At 28.1% G+C, this 25,463-nt stretch overlaps 1 protein-coding gene across 14 annotated transcripts in view; it reads left to right on the forward strand.

Moving 5' to 3' along the window:
- The window catches only part of LOC107447376 (coiled-coil domain-containing protein AGAP005037), a 759,443-nt gene that overhangs the window by 618,935 nt on the left and 115,045 nt on the right, over positions 1–25,463 (forward strand). For all 14 annotated transcript variants that reach the window (XM_071184692.2, XM_071184693.2, XM_071184694.2 and 11 more), the window contains one exon: positions 11,320–11,500. In XM_071184692.2, the coding sequence (XP_071040793.1) occupies positions 11,320–11,500 (181 nt within the window). The remainder of the gene's footprint in view (positions 1–11,319; positions 11,501–25,463) is intronic.

Raw genomic sequence — 25,463 nt, forward strand, 5'->3', positions numbered from 1 at the left:
ACAACTGTCAATTGGAGTGATTTAAAAATAATAAAATTTGAAAATTATGTTTTCGAATAACATTCTAAGTTCGAAAAAGGGGAGTCAAATTGAAGAAAAAGGAATACAGTAAATGATTAAAGAATCAATCTTAAAATTAAAAGTCTTTTTTTTTTCACAAATCTTACTTAAAAATTGTAAAATGATGTTTTAAAAGAATTATCCAAACAAATTCCTTTTCGTGTTTTCCCTTAAATTCTAAGGATTAAATAATCAGTCATCTTTTCTAGTTTGTAATGAATAAAAAGAACTATACGATATAAACTTATACAACCACTACATAATTTATGCACAAATTATTTAGTTGATTTTAAGGCTAACAATTTATGTGTTTGCTATTAAATTCGTTCAATCTTCCAAGACTGAAAATAATGTTTCGGCAAATTCATTAGAAAGAGTACAAAAATAAATAAATCTTTATCGAATTTTATTAACCTATGTTAGGGTAACGTTACTTAATTCGTTCGCTGATGTTGTCTTCATGTAAATTACTCGGTCACGTGCAATTTTCACATGTATATTTAATTAGAATACGGGTGGTTATTTTTCAGATTGTTTATTTTAATTTTAAGAGTATATTAAGTTATAGGCTGTCAACGCTAAAGCAAACTTTCTCTATTAATGACTCTTAGATTAAATAAATAAAGTATTAAGAAAGAATGTAAGCGAATCTATAAATTAATTATTTATTGAAGCAATGTATCGGCGTAAAAGGGTATCAGCAAGTCATCGCTTAAGTGAATCAGTGAATAAGAAGACCAGTGAATCGGTGTATTAGTAAATTGGTGACTTACTTATCAAATAAATAAAAAAACGCTTAAACCTATAACTCTTGTTACGTAAATTGGCATCCCGCAGTGGACTGATCGTTAAGATACGGTCCCCACCAGATCACCGAAGTCAAGCATCACTGGCTGCGTTCAGTGTGCTGGTGGGGGACCACTTGGATCAGTCTGCGTTGGGACCGAGGGTGTGCGGTATTGGTCCTAGTTAAACTGTTCTACTATAAGGTGCTCGACTTCGCGTGCAGGTCGTCGAGCTACCAAAGCAGAGGAGCCATCCCCGCTGCAGAGGATCAAAATTGTGATGGCATGTCTTCGGATCATCCTCAGGGATGCTTCCCAGATCGTCGCCAAAAGCCCATTGTGCAGCTCTAGTGCGACGTAAATGAACTACAACAACAACAACTTTAATTGGCATTCCAGTCTTCCCCTCCCCACCGTTTCAAGGTTTTTGATGTTTGTAGGACAAGTTCGACATCAAAATTAGAGAAAGCGATTTTAATAGTTATTATTTTTTATATTCGTCAATGTTTTTTATTACTATATATTTTGTTCTTTATATGAATGAACAGAAAAGCTTGAACAATGCTATACAAACAAACGTAATGAACGTCCTATTTTCGAATAATAAATTACCTAGATTCGTTTATATAATAAGTAATCTTCATCACTTTTTAATGACACAATCGGGGACTAATGTGAATGAAGGAAAATCGGAATCGTTTAATGTTTCGTCACTAGAGGAGGTTCTTCGTTGTACACTGTAAAAAATTCCGGATCGAATTACGGTAAAAAGTATTGCTACCCTGAATTCCAGTGCTTTTTACCATAAAATCCATTTTCACGGTAAAATTTTACGGAACAAGAAATCTAATTTGTCGTAGTTCTTACAATAATATTTACTGTAAAATCACTTTAATTAAATAAATGTTACTGAAATTACGGTATAAAAAAGTTAACGGTTAAATCGATTTTGTGAATGCTGTACTCAAATTGTACGCACTTTTTACCTTTATTTGATCCGGAATTTTTTACAGTGTAGAGCCAAAGCACAAAATGAATGAAATAGTGTATCATTCTGATTTTCGACAATGAAAAAGGTTCTTCATTAAAGAACCAAAACATTGATGCACATGTTTATGTTGCATCAGATGTGTACTTTTTTCTCTCCGTTTAGCTATATTCAATTGCAATACTTGCAGTTAAAATTCTAAAAGAAAATTATGATACACTTTGCTTTCATTGCAAACTTTATTTTTTTACATGAAATAATATTAACATTCCTTTTATACGAGTAATTTTTAATTAGAAGTTCCTGCAGTCAATCTTTTAATGAATTATTAAATTTTTAGCACATCATAATTGAAGTTTTGAGAAAAATTTACATAAATTTGTTGATGCCTTTTATTTATACTTATCATATATCTTCTTTTCTGTATAGGGCGACTATCTGAAACAATAAAAAGTTTGAGCTTTATTCGAAACAAATTTAATTTTATACCCTTTTACTCTCGAACTAAGAAAGTATTTCTTCTTTGAGAAGGAGACGACTAAAACTTTCCTTTGAAAGCTCGTACGTCCAAGGAGAAATTAATTACACGAATAGGGCTTGATAAAATTTAATTTCGTATATTGTCAAAAACTTGAACTTTTGCAAAGCCTCATATCTTTTCATACTGAGTCAGTAAATCTTATTTAATTATTTTTGCAATAGCTTCTGTCAAAAAAGTAAACATTCTTTAGTAATATATTTGCTTTAAAAATTTGCCATTTACTCACCTGTTATTAACTTTTAGTGAATGAGTTAAAAATACTTTCCAGTTTAATTTTTGTTTGAAAAATATCTTCAAGGTCACGTCAATTCTCCGACACACTGACAATATCTTCAATAATATGTGGTGTCATAATATCGTCATATATAAAAATTATTTAAGTTTAAGTGTGTATCGTTATTCTGACGTAATTTATCGCTTAATATTTTATTTTATTTTACAACCGTCGTTAAAAGGTCCAATATTGAGTTTACGACTACCAATGTTCAACTCTGTTACCTTGTAATTTTGAACACAATCCAAGAACAAGAGAACTTCTGGATCAAGTATTGGGAGAAATTTGCCTTCTTTCGCGGAGGACTTTTTGATAGAACTAACCTACATGTGCGTTACATGGAGAGGAAATCCACGAAAACCTCCCACGGTTAGCCTGATGGCAAGAAGATTCTAACCCATAATCCGTCGACCACTTAGAAGTTTTTTACGTCCGCACTGTGCAAAGCAAACCTTTTGCGAAATTCATATCAACCAACCACTGTTGGGATTCGAGCCCGGGTCACCTCATTAGAAGGTGAGCACTCTATGTAATGAGGCACTTCGTCTCGATCACTGAACATAGTTACTACCTCATCAAAAGAATTGACTTGGAAATTAAAAGTTACTAATCAATCTTAATATTTGCTTGCTATAATTATAACTTTCGCTAATTTTGTTTTTAGTTATTTTGACGCTTTATATCCTTAAAATATTTGATGAATTCTAAATGGCAGCTGGAGAAAAGGATAAGAGATCCGATTAAATTCCAAGATCCAAGCATGTCTCGACAAGGAGAATTTAGAGGTACTAATACCGAATTTCCACCGTTCTCTCAAATATATATAAGCGACAATATTTATCTAAATGAAACTAATAGTTTACTCGTTAAAAAAAACTCTGATATGTATCTAAAAAGGAACTAAGTTCAAAGCTAGGAAAAAATCAAATCCATATCTACAAAGAACTGAAATCTCTTCGTCAAAAATTAAAACGACTGAAATATTTGTATAAAATTAATAAAGAGTTTTTTTGGTGAATAATTGCATAGTATCAAAATAAAGGCAGTAATTTATACGTTGAAGAATTTAATAAACTCTAATTGTAATCTAAAAAAATAACTTATTTTTTCGTTGAAACTTTAGGACAAAACGAAATGCATATCTAAGCAGTACTTCCAAAGAGTCCATAAACAGTTCGTTTGTTGAAAATACGAGATATATCTAAAAATAATCTAAGAATGATTTTTTTGAATGATTCTATAAAATAAATCAAATAACCCCTTAAACAATACTTATAAGTTTTAATGGGGGGGGGGGAATTTTATGAGCTCTTACTCTTAACTAAAAAGACTTATAGTTTCTTACTGAGACTGTGGATAAAAGCAAATACAAATGAAATGCACATTTGTATATAAATGCAAATATGTATTTAAGAAAATGTGTTTTTTTATTAATTGTATAAAATTAAATACCTCCATCAAACAAAGCTAGTTATTTATACGTTGTAAAATAGAAAAGACTCATATAATTATCTAAAAATTACTAAGAATGCCTCTTGTTGAATAATTTTTTAAAATCATTTCGTTTCCGAGATAATTTAATAGTTTCTTCATTTAGAAATTGAATAAACTCAAATTTGTATCTAAAACAACGTATATTTTTTCATTAGAGAAATGGATGAAATGAAATGCGCATCCAAATAGATCAAAATTTCTTATCTTCAAAGAAGGAAGAATTTCCAACACAGATCTGAAACGAATTATTTCACTGAAGAATTGAATTAAACTAATTGAAATGAATTATTTGAAACTTCATGAAAATTTTAATTAATTAAATGAAACCCTTATCTAAAAAGAATTAGCAGATTGATCTTTGAAATATTAAGAAAATCTAACATGTATCTGAACAAAATTAATAGTTTGTTGTAAAATTGAATGAACTCAAAAAGGTCAAGTTTGTTTGTAGATAAATAGAAAAAATAAACTCAAATTTTTTATTGAAAATATATTAATGTATTTAGACCTTTGGAGATATATGTCTAAAAAGCTCTACAAGTTTCTGTATAGAAAAACTGAATAAACTCAAATGTTCGAACTAAAGAGCTCTAAAAGTTTCCATGTAAGAGAACTGAATAAATTCTAATACGTATCGCAAAATCTCTAATAGTTTTTTTGTGACGTGTTGCCATAAACATCAAATAAATCATTTTCACTAATAGCTATTTTATTTCATTCAAAGATCACTTCGAAAAGTGACTTCTTGCGGCAAAGAATTCTCTTTTTTGTGTTATTGCTCTTTTCGAATTCAATTCTCCTTTACAGTTACAGCTAAAGCTTTTCTACAAATAATCTACTCCAAAAGTAACGATGAAAATGAAGAGCCACATTGATATCGATCTGAAATCCGCTGGCAGATGCCTCAATCGATATCAGAAGCCTTTTCTGTGCTCTTTATTCGGTTGTGCACGTTGTAAGCATAGAGCCCTATGGCGTCGCCTTCGAAAATTCTCGTAATTGACCACCAATCAAGGAAGCTTTTAGATTATTGTTTGGAGCATTCTTATTAGCAATCAGCTAAGTAAATGCTGAGAAAGAATATTCACCTAAAAGATTCTGTTATTTCTGAAGATAATTTAATAAAACTTCCTGAATTATTTTATATAACAATAATATTTATAAGGAGAATGAACATTGATATTTGAAAATATTTTAAATATAGAATGTCCCAAAACTTGTATTTTCTTCCATTTGGGTAATAAAATGTTCCATTAAAAATAGACAGCTGTATAATTGATAATTCAATGTCAATAAAAATACAAAATGCGAATGAAAGATGTGTTTTAATTGTTGAGCAATGTTGAATCATTCCTTGGTTGCATACTTTATTGTTTCGGTGGTCAAAATTGACCGTCCAGATCATGCAACTTAACGCTTTGTGTTCTTTTTTAAGACAACCCACACTTGTTTTGTTTTTTCTTGACCGCAGACAATATTAAGAATATTCATCCACATTTATGAAAAACTCACTCTGAAAATTTTATTAAAAGAATCCGCATGTGCAATCAAACCCATGCATGTCTTTTACTTGTAAACTGTTTCCTCCATAGTCCTATGTTGTACTCTTATTGTACATTAAGTTGTACAATTAATTAGAAATCTGTATTTTGTATCAAAATTATCCTTTGCGAGAATTTTAAAACACTCTGTAGTAGATCCGAGTATATATTTTAAACGAATACTGAATTTTTTTTATGTATTGACACATTTAGTACAGTTTAATCTGACAAATATATGGCCTGACTCTCTGCATTTTTTTTTATTTCATAAAGTATCAAATCTTTTCTATGATATAGTTAAATAATTGAATAATTTCCATGGTGACATGTTTTTTTACGAAATTTTAATTTATTGGTTGGTAAAATTATTATAAAAATACATGAAAATGTGTACTTAATTCGAATTAGCACTTATAGTCAGTCCATTACTGCCAGTTGAAAAGTTTAACTCTGAAACTACCTTCGTTTTGATGTCTTACAAGAGAAAACATCAAGACCTGTTTGATGAGAAATTTTCTTAAACCTTGTAGATTATTTCCTTATTAGTATATTTAACAAAATGATGCAAAGCAAAACTTAGTAAGATACCTTTTTGTGAGAAAATCCTCTTTTTTTTTTTTTTTTAGGTATTATTTTTAAAAAAAAACTCGTAAATATGTTATGAATCTAAAATAAAAAAATAAGAAACCAAAAAAACCTTCAGCTGTAAATTATATGGAATTTGGAGGATTACCCGTAATTCAATATCACTTGGCAGGTTTTACCATCAAAAAAAATTATGTTTTCTCCATTAAAATTAACCAAATAATATTTACCGGTGGTAGTCATAGTGCTTCGAGTTTTTTTCCAGGTGACTCATGGGTAAAGTTTTTTTCTACTGATTGTTCTGATATTTGCTTCAGAAGCCCATTTATCTTTTGATTTAATGTTTTCTTTTCACTCAATTATTATTTTCTACTTTAAATTCTTTCTTCTTTAAGAACTAAATGAAAATATGCAGAATTTAGATATACTTTTTTGAGATCACTTATATAAACTCGTTTAACAGAACCTTAAAGATATCAAAAGAAATGTGTGCCAGTGGTAAGCAAATAAATGCAAAACAGATTTATTTAAATGCACTCTACATTTTTTTTTTCTGATGAAAAAGTAATGTAAGTAATGTAATTCTCCCCAAAATTGATTTTTGCGTCTTAATGTGGTATAAGGTATCTGCACGCATGTATTCTCATGATAACGGGGAAAGAAGACAGAATGACTAATAATAGTTCTTCATGGTTATTAGAAATTTGATATCAACGCGAAAAAACAACACATTTTCGTAGTTTCGATATTTTTTCCATGTTGTTATCATTTTCTGGATGCGAACTTTCCCGTTTAGGTCATTAAGTTGGGATTTTTGTTCAAACAATTCCTAGGTTATTTGTACTTCAATGCTTTCTTGCTTCAATTTTTAAAGCTTTGTTTTATTTTTAAAACTTTAAATCCATGTGCTTTATGCATCAATTTAAATTATCTCAAAATAAGCTTAATTTAAGGCAAATTCTCATGTTTATTAACTTTCTCTACACGTCTTGTCGAAAAATATTCTACCTAAATCATTTCAAAACGCAGTAATTTCTAAAATATCGATTTTTAGTAATCGATTATCGTAACATCAGTGCTCTGGCATCGATTGTACTCTTGATAAAGTTCTGTGTGCCTAAATCTCGATCCTTGCATAATTGGGCCATTTACGGTCTCTGCGCTGCACTATTTATACTCGAATCTTCGTCTGCTCTATCCGAGACGTTGAGCGTGTGAGAGGCACGTTAACTGTATGATCAATGTCTCAACGCAAAATGGCGTGTTTGGAACAAAAATCGAAAATCGATATTGGCTTCTTCACTTGATTTCTTTAGCTGTGACTGAGCACTTGAAAAAATGTTGAAGTAAAAGAAGTATACTTTTTTTTATTCGATTCCTCTTGGCTACTTTTTTATACAATAGTTTCTACTCAGTTGATGACCGAATCGTTAAATTGTTTGAAGAACTCGTTTTTTTTTCTTTGATAACCATTTGGTTTTCCATTGATAATTTTTAACGAGCTCAACAGATTACCTACAGATAAAAAAATCTATACATCCATAAAAATATATCTTTTATCTAATAAAAAAAACATATGCTTACACCGTAAAAATTTGAAGTATAAATGTTTTGTTGCAGAATATTCCTTCGAGGATATTAAAAAATCCAGGAATTATCCATTAACTCAACAAGTTCACTTATAGTGGGAAAAATATAAATTTTAACTTTTGTTTTAACCTATGAAAAAGGATAGGAATAAATATTTTTGATGATTTACTCTCAGTTCTAAAGATCCTTGCAATCCTTGAGTTGTCTATCACTATTTTGTCACGAAATCACGTGAATTTTGACAAAACGTGAAATCTCAAATGTTTGACGAAACTTCCTCCTCACTCTTATGTCATCTCAGTGCTATCTGGGAATCCAGCAATATTTTTTATGTGTGCTCTATATGACAAATGATACAGGGGTTAGTTCTCTTTCTTGTCCAGTTGGCTCCTCTCATTCAATTCCTGGCAGTGACAGAATTCTTGTTTTACTTTTATTCTATGTTGTATTTTCTAATCAATGATGTAATACTTATTTGTCCTTTTGACTAAATTCGTATGCTTAAACAGGAGAGAATAGCGATTTCCTCAATGTGATGAAATGTTTGGTCAAAGCATTTCATAGGAAACAGTTTCGTCAAAAACGATTTTTTGAAAATTTGAGAGTCTTGCGTGTTTTGAGTTAAGTTATTGCAAAAATTCATATTTGATATGAGTTGCCTTAAAGTAAGTGTTTTTATTTATGCAGTGGTGTTGCGGACAAATGGGGCCAATAATACTTGAAAAGAACTTTAAGAAATTCACTTAAATGCTGAAATCCAACTATGGGGCCAATAATACTTGAAAAGAACTTTAAGAAATTCACTTAAATGTTGAAATCCAACTATGGGGCCAATAATACTTGAAAAGAACTTTAAGAAATTCACTTAAATGCTGAAATCCAACTATGGGGCCAATAATACTTGAAAAGAACTTTAAGAAATTCACTTAAATGTTGAAATCCAACTATGGGGCCAATGATACTTGAAAAGAACTTTAAGAAATTCACTTAAATGTTGAAATCCAACTTAAAGGTTTCAACATATTTGGAAAAGGCATTTTTTTTTCATTACATGTCGCTCATCAGACGCTTTTAGGAAACTTATGATCACGATATTGCTACAAATAGTGTTTAAATAGTGGTTCAAATAATATTTGAAAACAAAAATTTAAATTGTTACAAAATTTAAATTTGTTTTCAGTGCCATCTGTTGACAAACCTAGTAATTGATTTTAAAACTCATTACGAATAAAATACTGGTAGCAATAAAATTCACTGCAAACCGTATATTTACATCGCATTTTGTTTGTAGTGAATGATTTTTCAAATTATTAGTCTTTCTTTGGACATCCGATATCTTATACATTTTACTTAAAAAAAAATAAGGAATAATGTTTTACATTTTTTAACTATAATTATATTGACAAGTAATTTATTTACTAGAAATATATTTACTAGAAATATATTTATTAGAATTATATTTTCTAGATTTTGATTTTGTAATTTTAAGTTTTGTGAAATAAAATAGTTTTCAATAATTAAAAGTTACTCTTATAAGCTCAATGTAATAACAAAAGAATCTGAATAAATAAATATCATTAAATAGAAAAGAGAATAATTAAAGTGTCTAAATGTCGGTGTATGCAAATAAATATTTGTGTATGAATAATATAACTTGAGAAAACATGTTGGAATGAATTGTAAAATTAAACATGGGATTTATATGTTTATCATATTTTCCATGTGGAATACTTTAAAATTTGCATTTGTTTCAAGAAATAAATTTATATTTCGGCTATAAGTTTAAGCAACGTAAAATAAACGCATTGCTAAACGTATAATCATGAATATTCATTTTTCATGCCTTGAGTGTCAATAAAAAACTAATTTGTTATTAATTACACATTTTTATTATTATTAAAGTAAATATATATTAAATGTAATATTTTTTTTATCACGAATGAAAGTCATTCTTTATTTACACATAAATGAATTTTAATTTTAATATCAAGTATTTACACAAGAAATCCAAAAGCAGTTTGGTTTCAATCGGAAGTAAAGAATTTCTTTTCACGAAAAATTCCTTTTGTAATTTTTACCGTGCATTTGAAATTCTTCTTTGAATTTCTTACATAATTAAATAATGAGTAAATTGAATTATTCCTCTTCATTTTCAATTTTCTAAATCATCGCTTATTCTTTTAACTCTTTACATTTGAAATTTATCGCGTATTAATGCAAAACATGCTATGAATTTTTTTTCTCCTCATCGGAAAAGTATTTGCATTATAAGTGAATAATTAAATCATTTAGAATACCGAAAAATGTCTTCTCATCCAATTACGTTTTCTAATTTATGTTTCAAATTCTTTTTTCCTATCATAATTGAGCACTTTATTTTTCTTCCTTTTTCTTAACTAAGTAAATTTATATGGAAATATATATCGTTAAATCCCTTTAGAAATGAAATTTTTCCATTAACACAAAGAGAGATTTTTGGTAATTAAAAGTTTAACTTGAGAATACACAAAACTTCTAATCTCAATCGTTTCTAAAGTCATATTTTTACATTTGTTTAGTAATTAGCTTCACCTTCGAAACATAAAACGTAGCGTTTTAAAGCATTTGTATTTCATATTCAAATAATATTCTCATTGTTCGACTCCAGCTCCAGTCTTTAGTCCAGATTACAGAAATTTTATTCATTTTATTTGCGTAAAGATATAGGTATTATAAAATTATTATTGTAATTTGAATCAATGTTGAATATTTGCATTGTTTAAATAAGTCCTCGTTACATTTGTTTCTAGTGCAGTATACTGTATATTATATCTTTGAAACACAAAGCATCTTTTCAATGATTCTATTTTCATTATTTGAATTATTTTCATCGTATTTTTCTTCTAATTACGGTATTTTTATTAGTATGAACTGCAGTATTACAGTACAGTATTTTTATTTATGTAATTTGTAAAATGTTTAGATTGTTATAAATAATTTTGTAGGTCGAACTTTACACTTAAGTAATGTGTATGAGAATGCTTTACATACCATATATTTTGGTTTTATTAACCGGAATTATCGGTTTGAATTATTTGGTTTTATTATCCGGAATTTATTAACCGTTGTTTTTTTTCTGCCTGAAATGTCATTACCACACATTTATTTTCATAGTTTATTCTCCACGTAGTAGTATTTTTTTTTAAAAAAATCCAACTATTCGGTAAGTATTTTAGAAAAGGTCTCATTTTTTGTGAGGTAACTATTCTGTGATTTTTTTTTATAAAAGGTGACCTTTTAAAAAAAAAATATTCATGAGCATAAATTCTTCAAAATTAATACTCTGTGAAACAATTTATAAAAAAATAAAATTGGGGTTGTTTTTTCAGAGTCATCTGCCTAATCAGAGCATAAATTCTTCAAAATTATTATTCTGTGAAACAATTTATAAAAAAAAACTAAAATTGTGGTTGTCTTTTCAGAGTCATCTGCCTAATCAGAAAAGTCATTCCCTGTATCAACCACCATCGAGTGTTTATGATGAAGACCCGGGAATCATGTCAGAGGTCGAGACTTCGGCCACGGGCTTTAGGAGAGCGAGCAAGGCGAGGTCGAGCCTGCCAATTGTCCGAACACCCTCTAAGACACAAGAGCGGCCTTTGGGTAAGTCCCTTCTCATTCTTTCCCATTTCTAAAACTAGAACATAATTTTTTTAGGCATATAGAGTTTCTAAATATGTCACCAGTATGTCGAATACTGACGCATATTCCGTGCTTTCTACGTATTTTTGTTCTAAATACGTTATTATAAAAAAAAATTTGAAACTGCGGAATATTCTTAAGTTTAAAATAATCCCTATTTTTTCGTACTTTTGACTTACATTCAACTGGTTTTATTTTTAACTAGTTTATTATTCTTAATAGTCCCTACTTTTTAACTATCCTTTTTTTATTTTTGAGATCAACCCTTTAGTTTTTTTAAAGAAAATCATTTGTTTCACAATTAAATTTAAGACTGTCCCGATTACCTGATAGGTATATACATAGAACAAATTTTATTATTCTTAAAAATGATAATTTGTATTATCTATGTATTGCTCTTTTTTGCCCTTCATATTATTGCATAAAAATAACTCTTTTACTGCGGAAAAGCCTCACTAGAAATTTGTATATTAATGTTATAAATCATCCACTGTGCAAATATGTAAATTAATACCACAGCAACTAAAATCGATATAATTGCGTTTTGTTATTGAGATGTAAAACTAAAATGTAACGAATTAAAGAAAAATTTGGGCTCTTAGCTACAAAAACCTTTAAATTTTTAAATAAACAAGAAAAATTCACTTTTATCGCAATAGAATCATGTTTAAAACTCGACATTATTTATAAATCCTTGAAGGACTTAGTTTGAAGCAGTTTAGTTGTTTGTTTTTACATTAAAATACAGCTATTGTAAGCTATTTGGTGTGCATAATCATCAAGATGAGTGCTTAACTTCTTTAATTCTGAGAGTTTTAACACTTCCGTTGTTTATTTTGCAGATTATGCTTGTACATTTCAAATAGACAATAGCACAAAATCCATATAATTCATTACACTCAATTTTTACTCATGATGTCAATTGATTGGAGTTAATAAAAAAAGTATTACTATGAAACTGTTTGTTAAATTGTGTATATATATATATATATATATATATATATATATATATATATATATATATATAAATAAATAAATACAAGAAAACACTAAGAAAGTTAAGAAAAACAATAAGTTTCATTTATTGCGCTTAAGCTGCAAGTAAACAGCACTCATTAGATAAGTTCAAAATGAAGAATAAAGCAAAGACAAATTATAGACATATGAAAAAAAGGGGGTGGGAAATAATAAGTAAAAAAATAACAAACAACATTTTATTAAAAAGAAGAAGGGGGGGAAAATGAAATGTTAATTCAAAAACCGGAAAAAAAAAGATATAATCTTTTCTTCAGCCCACACGATTATATCCGCAAAACAGATCGTGTTTTGCGGATATAATAGTGTGGGCTGAAGAAAAGATTATATCTTTTTTTTTTCCGGTTTTTTTTATCCGGTTTTTTAATTAACATTTCATTTATTTATTTTTTTTCCCTTCTTCTTTTTAATAAAATGTTGTTTGTTATTTTTTTACCTCATTTCGTCAGACTATAGGGAACTTTTAGGATTTTCTTTATGAGTATATTCCCAAGAATGATTACTCATTAACTTCAGAAAATAATCTTTTAACTGGAAATTTTCTTTTACGGTACTTCATGAAAAAACGATTTTTGCTTCTCAAAATTACTAAGAGAATCTATTTTAAGCAATGAATTAATAAACAATAATAAGACTCGTATGAGATATAAAAATGGGAAACAGAATTGGAATAAATATCACAAAAATATAAAATATCAAGAGTCTAATATTTAATACCACAAAATACGATACTGGTCTAGTGTAGGATTTATTCAAATATTTATCTGGAAAAAACACATATCAACCAAAATTAAATAAAATTCAAAACATTAAAACAAGTAGCCATCAATGCATCTTACCTGTACAGTCCGCAAAAAAAAAAACGAATCACCCTGAATAACTTTCGTTCTAATGATCGGATTTTCACGAACTAAGTGTCAATCTTAATGGTTCCGGGGGGTGACCTCAAATATGCTAATTAATTAGTGCTAACTATTAATTAAATTAGGAAATCAGACACAAAAACGTACTTTCTCTGAATAAACATATATTTTTTTTTACATATTTGGAATCTAGACACTTGAATTAGGGGGGGTAGACAAAATTTTAAAAAAATTGGGTGGTAAATTGGGTAGCAATAAAGGTTTATATATTTGGCGATAGTCCAGAAAACCGCCAAAAAAAGTCGCCTGCGCAAGTGAATATTTTAAGATAACCCATTGATTAATTCAAAAGAGGAATGCGTAATTTTACTAGGTTGCTAGGCAACCACGCTCTGACTGTAAAAAAAAATTGAAATAATGTTTGTGATTGCTGGGAGAGGTTTAATTATTTGTTAATAGTAAATATCTCGAAGTTTCTAGGCAATAGACAATTTTTAAGCTGATTTCTGTCCAAAAAGCAGAATAAAAAATATTTTTATCCCCTTTGAAAAGAAAATTTGTATCGATTTATAAATTATTTATGATTTTCTGAGTTTTTAGAATTTAAATACATGAACTTTTTATCTGATATTACATAGATTATGCTGTTTTTGCTATATTTATTCGAGGATTTCATACTAAAATTAAATTAACATAACTTATTATAGCTAAATACAAAATTTTAGGGATAATCATTTTTATAGCTTTAATCGAGTCTTCTAAGCAAGAAAATTTGAAGAAAAAAAAAGTACTTGAAAAATAAAATTGAAGATGGTATAGTAATTCTAATGCACATTTACAAGGTTTTCTATAATTTACGATATTTCGTTTTTCTATAACTCAAGGAATTGCTGAATGTTTAGTGCCATTTTAAAAACATTGAAATATGTTATGTTTAAGAATAAGATATTGAAATAATATGTTGCACATTGTATGATTCATTTTTTAAAAAATCGCTTCATTCTGCTAGATATTTAGTTTACATGGTTTTCCTTGGATAAAAATGATTAGCAAATAACATCCTTATGTTTCGATACATTCTTAAACTTACGTTAGCAAATTCACCATAAAATGTCACACAGCATATTCTTCAATTACGATACGTGACATTTACCACCAAATACTGCTACTATGATTAATTTGTTTTCTTATATATATCTGATACTTTCTTTTCAAACAGAGCTTGTAAGATCTTTAAGATACTGAAATGGGGGCACAAAAACTTAAAAGATAAAATATTTAATTTCATTAACTCAAAATATCTTTTCTCAAAATTTTAACTTTTAAGTTAAATATAACTTTTACAATATTGATGCTCTTACGTTTTTAATGACCACATAAATCCTGTTAAAATATTAAAATGCATATGTTTACTTTAACGAGTGTAAAATCCTTATCAAAATAATGATCAAGACCCAAATGTAAAACAGTATAATTGACGATAAAAACTCAACTGGCTTCAAAACATATAAAGAGGGAAACAAAAGTCAACATGTTTCGAGCGTTCAAATATAATCGCCCATTCTCAAGACTTGTCAGGCTTGAATAACTTGTGACTTTTATTATTGGACACTCAAAACATGCCTATTTTTATTATCATCCATTATTTTTTTAAAGCAATGGCGTTATTATATTTTCGATTCCGTTTCGTGGGATTATCCATTTAGTTACACAACATATTAAATTATTTCACTCTATATTAAAATAAGTTTCAAATAAGTTATAGGCACAGGTTCTTAGATTGAAAAAATAATAATTCACTACTTTGTAAAGAAAATCAATGCAGTATTTTCTTTTCTTTTTTTTTTGCTACAAGCCTTAACATTTTAATTTAAGGACATCAAAGAATTCCGTTTAAAATTGAAATTTATCTTTATATTATTTATTATCTTTATAAATGTAGTGATTAGTTATTACATCATACCTTAGACACCTTAATAAACTATGTTTACTGACTAAATATAATAATAAAAGCTTGAATGGAAAATTTCTTTGCAGGCTTTTGTGCCTTTTAGAATCCTTTAGAAAGTGCATCCTTTTAGAAAGTGATCCTTAGGCATCCTTTTAGAAAGTGATTGTATTCATAATGCGGACGAAGTAAGAGTTGAATACTGCCCTTAAACGGGAAAAATTTTTGGCCCTAAAAATTATAAGGATTTATATTCTAAAGTACCCAGGAAAGAAAAAGAACCTCCCTTGGTAGTTTTTCCTTACTGAAGAATTCTTTGAGATATTACAGAATCAGTCCCTGCTATATATTTCATTGGAAAAAGCGATTCATGAAATGAAACGATGATCGCAGCAACATTTTACAAATATATTGTAAATGTTTCTACCCATGGCTAATTAAAAATGCTATCAAATTCCCTATTTTGCTTGTTCTGGATAGGTATAAATCTCATATCAATTTGAAACTGAGCAAGTTTTGTTTATCAAAACAAATTTTCTGGTTCAGTTTTCTATCTAATTCATTGAAATCTCCCATTAGATCTTGAAAAAAAAAGAATTGTGAAACAATATGTAGAGAAAATTTTTACAACCATTTTTAAATAAGATTTTGAGGCATCAACTGATGAAGTTAAAATGCTTTTATGAAATGTGATATTTTTCCATTCGACGTAGAAAACGTTGACTTTAACAAATGCATGCAAAACAGACACCAAGAGTTAATGAGCGAGACAGCTTATCAACAAAACACATGCTTCGAGAGTAACGATGCACTATTTCTTCAGAAGCTTGAGATGGAAATCTCACAAGTTATGTTGCAAATTTTTAAAGGAACACTGACAGAAAAGTTTAATCTCCCAAATATCCAATAGCCTGTGCTTTTCTCAATATTGAAGAATTTATTTCTAAAAGAACATTTGGTTAATCAAATTTTGGCACTGAAGCTGAGACAACTAACATTGATAATGAAAATATCTTGAAAACTGATTTTGAGATAATTCCTCTTGAGGCATTGTTAGTTGCAAAAACAATCGGTTCCATAAGTAAATGGTAAGTACTGCTGATGATCCACTAGATATAAGTCAATGAGAGATGGATTTTACTCAAACTTTGAAACTCCTTTTTCTAATTTATTATCCAGTGAGAAATTCTAGAAATGGTACGGGAAAATCAAAAGAAATTTCGAAGATACATTTACATTGCCCAAAAATTTGGAAAAAAGAGGAAGGTTAAATCAAAAGAAAAAGAAATAAATTACGTTTTTGCATTAACTTCAGAAAAAGAACGAAAATTTAAAGAGATTGAAAGAGCTGAAAAAAAGTTAAAGCAGAAAGTATGACGAAGAGAAAAAAAATACTTAAGATAAAAAAGAAGTTCAAAAAATATGGGGAAAAGGGTAAACAAAAAAGTGATCTAATTATATTAATAGTAAAAGCTTCATCGGATTACACAATAATAAACATTCATAATTTAGAATTGACTATTAAGCTATAAGGAAAAAAATTTAAAATTTTTTTTTTAAAATTATGTATTCAAACATATTTTACTTTCCATTCCATGACTGAAAAAAAAGTAGCATTTTCCACGTTAACTGTGGTTATATGTTGCAATTCCAAGAAAAATCTTGTTTTTAGACATTTGTGTGGCCTATGGATTCCTAACGAGCATCAAACATTCTCAAAATTAAGTATTCATTCACTTGAAAATTTAGTGTTTATTCACTGGTAAGAACTGTTCCTTCACTTGGTTATCTTACTACTTATTATTTAAACCACCAAAAGCTTAAAACAATTGCATTTAATAACAAATTTAGAAATTTTTATGATTTTTTTTAAAGGCAAGCTAAGCTTAAGTGTTCCTTCATTGGTTTGTTTACCCTATAAGATGTTGAGAAATTTGCGATGTTGTGAGAGATGCTAAAAAATGTTAACTACGTATTTTTATTAATATTTATGAAATATATATTCAAGAAATTGATAAATATATTACTCCAAATCTAGGCATACATATGTATATTATTGAAATCTTATCAGTTATTGAAAAACAAAATAAAAAAATAAAAAATAATCACATTAAATTAGCACAATCTGGTGTATAATCATATTCTATCAGAAGCACGCTTTTATAAAACTAGACATTCGTTGAATAAAGTGTTTTTTATTCAAATTTCTTTACTAAATAGAAAAATAAAATATTAAAAGACTAAAAAAGAAATATCCTATTTTAAAGTTTGCTAATCTTTTTATTTTTATTTCTTTCAAACGATTATTAGCGAAAAAAATATGAATGAAATTTTACGCTACGCGCGCGAAGTCAAGTTCCTCGCAAGTTTATCACATTTCAATATTAATCGCCCCATTTAATTATTTCTTTACTGTCGCCAAATTATTTTTTTAAAAATAATTAGTTTTAATTTTTCTCAGCTTCTAATGAATAAAAACGGTTGAAACTTTAGATTTTTCAATTGAAAAACAAGTAGATTAATATGGTATAAAAAAATTCATACCTTATAATTCAAAATTTTTTCATCCTCAATTTAATTAAATAATAAAAAATAGTTAATAATTATTAAAAATTATTTTTTTCATGAAACTATCTTTGGGTAATCGAGTTTTATGAGTGGGTGCAATTTTCTTTGAATTGCTTTGATAGTTTTAAAAATATGACTAAAAACGTAAAAAGTGAAATTAACATTAAGGGGTACGAACTTTGGATCGCTCTCCTGACCAAACTATGGGGACCATATTTCCCAGATTGCGGCTACCCCCTATATTTTGAAGGTTAGTAATCCAAATATGTAAAAAAAAAATATATGTTTATTCAGAGAAAGTACGTTTTTGTGTCTGATTTCGTAACTTAATTAATAGTTAGCACTAATTAATTAGCATATTTGAGGTCACCCCCCGAAACCATTAAGATTGACACTTAGTTCGTGAAAATCCGATCATTAGAACGAAAGTTATTCAGGGTGATTCGTTTTTTTTTTTGCGGACTGTACAGTCGGCAAAAAAAAAAAGATATCACCCTGAATAACTTTTGTTCTAATGATCGGATTTTCACGAACTAAGTGTTAATCTTAATGGTTCCTGGGGGTGACCTCAAATATGCTAATTAATTAGTGCTAACTATTAATTAAGTTACGAAATCAGACACAAAAACGTACTTTCTCTGAATAAACATATATTTTTTCTTACATATTTGGATTCTTAACCTTCAAAATATAGGGGGTAGCCGCAATCTGGGAAATATGGTCCCCATAGTTTGGTCAGGAGAGCGATCCAAAGTTCGTACCCCTTAATGTTAATTTCACTTTTTACGTTTTTAGTCATATTTTAAAAACTAATAAAGCAATTCGAAGAAAATTTCACCCAGTCATAAAACTCATTTACCCAAAGATAATTTCACGAAAAAAATAATTTTAAATAATTGTTAATTATTTTTTATAATTTAATTAAATTAAGGATGAAAAATTTTTGAATTATAAGGTGTGAATTTTTTTATACCATATTAATCTACATATTTTTCAATTGAAAAATCTAAAGTTTCAACTGTTTTTATTTATTAGAAGCTGAGAAAAATTAAAATTAATTATTTTTAAAAAAATAATTTGGCGACAATGAAGAAATGATTAAATGGAGCGATTAATATTAAAATGTGATAAACTTGCGAGGAACTTGACTTCGCGCGCTTAGCGTAAAATTTCATTCATATTTTTTTCGCTAATAATCGTTTGCTTATCTTTTCATTTTTATTTTTTTAAGCTATAAAATACGATGTTTCTTCTTTAGTCGTCTAAAATTCTATTTGCAATTTAGTAAAGAAATTTGAATAAAACATTTTATTGAATAAAATACATTTTATTCAGAGAATGTAGAGTTTTATAAAAGCATGCTTCTGATAGAATATGATTATACACAGTTTGTGCTTCTTTAATGTGATTTTTTTTTTAATTTTTTTTCTCAATAACTGATAAAATTTCAATAATATACATACGAATGAATAAATTTGGAATAAAATATTCATCAATTTCTTGAATATATATTTTATAAATATTAATAAAAATACGCAGTCAACATTTTTAAGCATCTCTCACAACATCGCAAATTTCTCAAAATCTTATAGGGTAAACTAACCAGTGAAGGAGTACTTAAGCTTAGCTTGTCTTTAAAAAAAAATCATAAAAATTTCAAAATTTGTAATTTTAGCTAAATGACGTATTTGTTTTTAATGCATGTCGACATATTTGTTATTAAATGCAAATTATGTAAAAAAAATTTAGATAACTTACATAATATTGTTTTAAGCTTTTGGTGGTTTAAATAATAAGTAGTAAGATAACCAAGTGAAGGAACAGTTCTTAAATTGAATAAACACTAAATTTTCCAGTGAATGAACACTTAATTTTGAGAATGTTTGATGCTCGTTAGGAATCCTTAGGCCACACAGATATCTGTCGCCCTGTAGATGCCTGAATTGACTGATGTTAACACAGGCGGGCATAAGGAAAAAAAAAATCTTTTAAGTTTTCGTGCCCCCATTTCAGTATCTTAAGGGCCTTACGAGCTCTGTTTAAAAAGAGAGTATCATATCAGATATATATATATATATATATATATATATATATATATATATATATATATATATATATATATATATATATATATATATAGAATATATATATATATATATATATATATATATATATATATATATATATATATATATATATATATATATATATATATATATATATATATATATATATATATATATATATATATATATATATATATATATATATATATATATATATATATATATATATATATATCTGATATATATATAACAAAAATAATCATAGTAGCAGTATTTGGTGGTAAATGTAGCTTATCGTAATTGAAGAATACGCTGTGCGACATTTTATGGTGAATTTGCGAACGTAAGTTTCAGAATGTATCGAAACATGTGTATGCTATTTGCTAATCATCTTTATCCAAAGAAAACCATGTAACGTAAATATCTAGCAAAATGAAGCAATTTTTAAAACAATGAACCATACAATATGCAACATATTATTTCAATATCTTATTCTTAAACATAACATATTTCAATGTTTTTAAAATGCCACTAAACATTCAGCAATTCATTGAGTTATAGAAAAAAGGAATCGTAAATTACAGAAAACCTTATGAATGTGCATTAGAATTACTATACAATCTACATTTTATTTTTCATGCACTTTTTTTTCCTTCAAACTTTCATGCCTAGAAGACTCGATTAAAGCTGTAAAAATCATTATCCCTAAAATTTTGTATATAGCTATTATAAGTTATGTTAATTTGATTTTAGTATGAAATCCTCGAATAAACATAGCAAAAATAGCATAATCTAAATAATATCAGATAAAAAGTTCATGTATTTAAATTCTGAAAACTTATAAATCGATTCAAATTTTCTTTTCAAAAGAGATTAAAATAATTTTTTATTTTATTTATTTATTTATTTTTTTTGCTTTTTGGACATAAATGAACTTAAAAATTGTCTATTGCCTAGAAACTTCGAGGTATTTTCTATTAACTATTAATTAAACCTCTCAGAGCAATCACAAAACATTATTTCAATTTTTTTACAGTCAGAAATTGGTTGCCTAGCAACCTAGTAAAATTAAGTGTTTCTCTTTTGAATCAGTCAAGGGTTATCTTAAAATATTTATTTGCGCAGGCGACTTTTTTTTGGCGGTTTTCTGGACTATCGCCAAATATATAAACCTTTATTGCAACCCAATTTATGACCCAATTGTTTTAAAATTTTGTCTACCCCCCCTAATTCAAGTGTCTAGATTCCAAATATGTAAAAAAAAATATATGTTTATTCAGAGAAAGTACGTTTTTGTGTCTGATTTCGTAACTTAATTAATAGTTAGCACTAATTAATTAGCATATTTGAGGTCACCCCCAGGAACCATTAAGATTGACACTTAGTTCGTGAAAATCCGATCATTAGAACGAAAGTTATTCAGGGTGATATCTTTTTTTTTTTGCGGACTGTACATACATTGAAGCAAAGAGAACTTTATCCCTTATATGAGATTCACTTAAGTTTGGGAAAATACTCTGAAATTTGCATAATCTTGTATTATACAAATTAAAAAATTAAAAGCTTTTTTTTATAAAAAGTTCACAGAAGTGTTTCTCTTAATATTTTCCTCGCTGGCTGCTTTTAATTATTGTGTGCTAGTCACCCAATTTTGGTACAACAGTTTTCCAATGCATTTTAGCTATTTTTGAGAGAAAGCAAATAGAAACTTATGATCAATGCAATAATTATGTTTTGCTGTTTTCAAAAGCCAAGAAATAATTTTGTAGCTTTTATGAAATATATTACGTTAATCATAAAAAGACAATTGAAAACTAAATCTTGGTATGAGACATTTATTTAAAATAAGAGTTATGAGAAACGCTTATTTATGGAAAGCGGGAGGTGATTCTTCGCTAAATTACTCCCGAAAGGCAAAGGTTGAGCGTCTTCTTACGATGGGTGAAATATGCTTCAATTTTGTTATTCTGTGTTGCTGTTTTCAAACAAAAAATATTATTTTCAGGCAGAAACAACTAACGATTATTGCAATATTTCTGTTTATTAATGTTTATTGAAACTACTTTACCCTTTTTGATCGACAAATAACGCAATGCCAATAAGTACAATAATAACAGTACAATTCAGAAACTGTTAGCTTTCGGTATGTAAAATTTATCCATTCCTCTTATTATAATAATCAATTAAAAGCTACAGATACCTTTTTATCGTTCTTTTTTCACAAAGACCCTAAAACTGCAGGCCACAATATACGTTTCCGTTAAAATTTTCATTCTAAAATTATGGTAAAATAACTGGCAGCTGTCTGTCCATCCGATTAACCTTAAAGTTTATGGTAAAGAACATTTTTTTTCCTTTATGGTTTTGAAACCATTTACAAAAAGTATGGTTATAAAACTATGAATATAAAACTGCACGATTTTTTAACCATTTGCAACTAACATTTTTCAAATACTTAAAAAAAAATAACTATTTAACTAGACCTAGGAGCTCGACTTTTCTTAAGGTAATGGGCATTGGAGAGTGCCGGACACTGGAAATTCTTCATGTGTTGAAGGGAAGGGAGGAAATACTGTGGTGTCAATACTAGGACTCGAACTCCAGTTCTACTGGTCACGAGATTGACAGATAAGCCTGCCCGGCTATGATATGTACGCAGTTGCAAAGAACTAAGTATCTTCATTAGGTGGTTCTAGCTGGTGAGATAAAATTCTGGTTGTTTAACCGTATTAAGTGAAAGCAGTTAATAAGCAGTTTATCTCAAAATTAACAGTTTGATTACCATTTTATTTATGGTTATTTGACTACTTTGATTAAATATGGTAAAATAACCATTCAATAAATTGTTATTAAAACCATTTTTTCCGTGAATAATAGAATATGGTAACAGTGTATAATAGAATATGGAATATACGCAACAACGCTTTTCAAATATTCTGCTTGGGCATTAACTAATTTCCCTTCATCAATATTTAATAAAACTCAGTTTAACTGGTCTTCTTATTACTATGCAATAATTGGTTCGAAATAATTGTTTGTCCATTATAATCACGAAATAACCGCTCTGCTCTTTCACATTCCAGGAATGAGTTCTGTGTTGTGGAAATCTACTAATCTGATAGAGTTCATGAATTATTTAGTGTAGAGTCCAAGCGAGAAAATGTTCGTAACCCATAACTTAATTAATATGTTGGGGGCAGCTAATTAAGATCAGAAGGCGTATTAATTGGAACTTATGATTGCTTTGGAAAGTTTAATCACTCCTAATGAATCCTTGCAAGGCATCTCTTGATGAAAATTCTGATGTTAAAAGCAATCTGCGTGAAAATCTTTATTGCTTAGATCAAGCGAGGTTTAATCTATCTAAGCTCATCTTATGTATTGCTTTCTAATCTATTTCAACCGGGTCTGCTAATGTTTTCATTGCAGCAATATAGCTGTTTTTGTATTTATTTTTTGAAAACACCTGTCTTTTTTTTTTTTTTTTTTTCGTTGTAAACAGTGTCTTTTTAATTTTTTTACAAACAGCCGTCTTTTAAATTTGTAAGAGCTGTCGTTTATTTACTTACTTATTTATTCTACTATCATGAGGGGCCGTCTGCAAATAAAATCATTCTTAGAGGGTCTTTATTACATAAATCAAGTGATGTTTAATCAATTTAAGCTCGTCTTACGTATTGCTTTCTAATCTATTTCAATCAGGTCTGCTAATATTTTCATTGCAGCAATATAGCTATTTTTGCACCTTTTTTTTAACAAACAGCCGTCTTTTTAATTTTTTTGCGAACAGCTGTCTTTTAAATTTGACACAACTGTCATTTATTTATTTACTTATTTATTCTGCTAACATTAGGAACCGTTCACAAATTATGTCATGCTTGGAGGGGATTCGTAAATTTACGACGGTGGGGGGCAGACAAAAGTAAAAAGAAGTGCAGCATAACACATTGATAAAAATAAAAACATTCTATATAAGCCAGATTAAATCTTTTTATATTATTCTACCATTTTTGTATTTTTTTTCATCTTATGCATTTTACTTGTTTTTTCATCTGAACTTTACTAACAGATCAAGCAAGGTTCAATCAAACTAATCACTCATCTTATGTATTGCTTTCTTATCTATTTCAAACAGACCTGCTAATGTTTTCACTGCAGAAAATAGCTATTTTTATATTTATTTATTTTTCAAACAACAGTCTCCTTAAAAAAAAGTTGAAAACAGCTGTCTTTTTAATTTGTAATAGTGGTCGTTTATTTATTTACCTACTCATTTTGATAACATTAGGGGCCGTCCACAAATAAAATCGCACTTGGAGGGGTTCGTGAATTTCTGACTGGAAGCAGAAGTAAAAAGAAGTGTGGCTTAACACACATTGATTAAAATAAAATAAAAATTCAAATTCAACCAGATTAAATCTTCAGGATGCGTAGCGTTTTTTTTTTTTTTTTTTTTTTTTAACGTTTTTTTAAAAGCACGTAAAGGTGCTTTTTTTATTTAGGCAAAAGTGCTTAATTTTCTCTTTTAAAAAGAGATTCTTTCGTCCAATTTTTTCGTTCCGATTGTCGTTCTAATTACAGAAAAAGTATGATTTTCTCAATTTTCTCTTTAATATTTATCAGAAACTAGTTATTTTATCATGATTATGTAAAGTTTTGGAAACTGTTTTTGAATTTTTTGTTTATAAATTAAGAACTTTAAACCATAGGAAAAAAAATTTATTACTGCACCTATCCTAAGTATGAATTTTTTTTTTTTTAGAAAGTGATTAAAAATACTTTTGTGTGCTTAAAATGTACTTAAAAGGTGCTTATTTTTTGTTGAAAAATCTGACTACGCACCCTGAATCTTTTTTATTATTCCTTTTTTGTATTTTTTCATCTTGCTTTTATATAAAAAACATTTTTTTTTAGATTTTGTTTTTATCGTCTCGGGTTTTATTTTTCACTGCAGAGTCGTGAAGGATCAGAAGTAATTGTTACTTTATGATTATGATTATAATTTTATAAATGTTTAGATAAATTAATTCAAAAAAAATTAATTAAAATAGGAAAAACGTCTTATGCAATTTGTGAAGCGTGTGTTCATGAGCGTGAATATAGAAAGACTTTTACACTAAGTTGTGAAAGTCCTTTTATTTAAAATATTGAAACTTTTAGTTTCAACGAGTGAAATTTGTTTTAAACACATCTCGCAGTTTAATACGTTGTTAAATCCATTCATAATATTTTACTTAACTTAATAAGCAGGAAAGCTCCATCAAAAACATTAAAAAATGAGTTAACAATGCAGGTATTTTGTTTTTGCAGATTAGCAGTGTTTTTCAAAGCTCTTTCCCTAAATAAAATAAAATAAAAAGTTTAAGTGTCTTACACTTCTTATATTTTCAAACAATGTATACCATCTTGCAGTAAAGGATTATCTGGGATTTGGAACGGACAAA

This window comes from Parasteatoda tepidariorum, chromosome 10 (genome assembly GCF_982258835.1).
Source record: "Parasteatoda tepidariorum strain Cologne lab strain chromosome 10, Ptep-v5.0, whole genome shotgun sequence".
Lineage (NCBI taxonomy): Eukaryota > Metazoa > Arthropoda > Arachnida > Araneae > Theridiidae > Parasteatoda > Parasteatoda tepidariorum.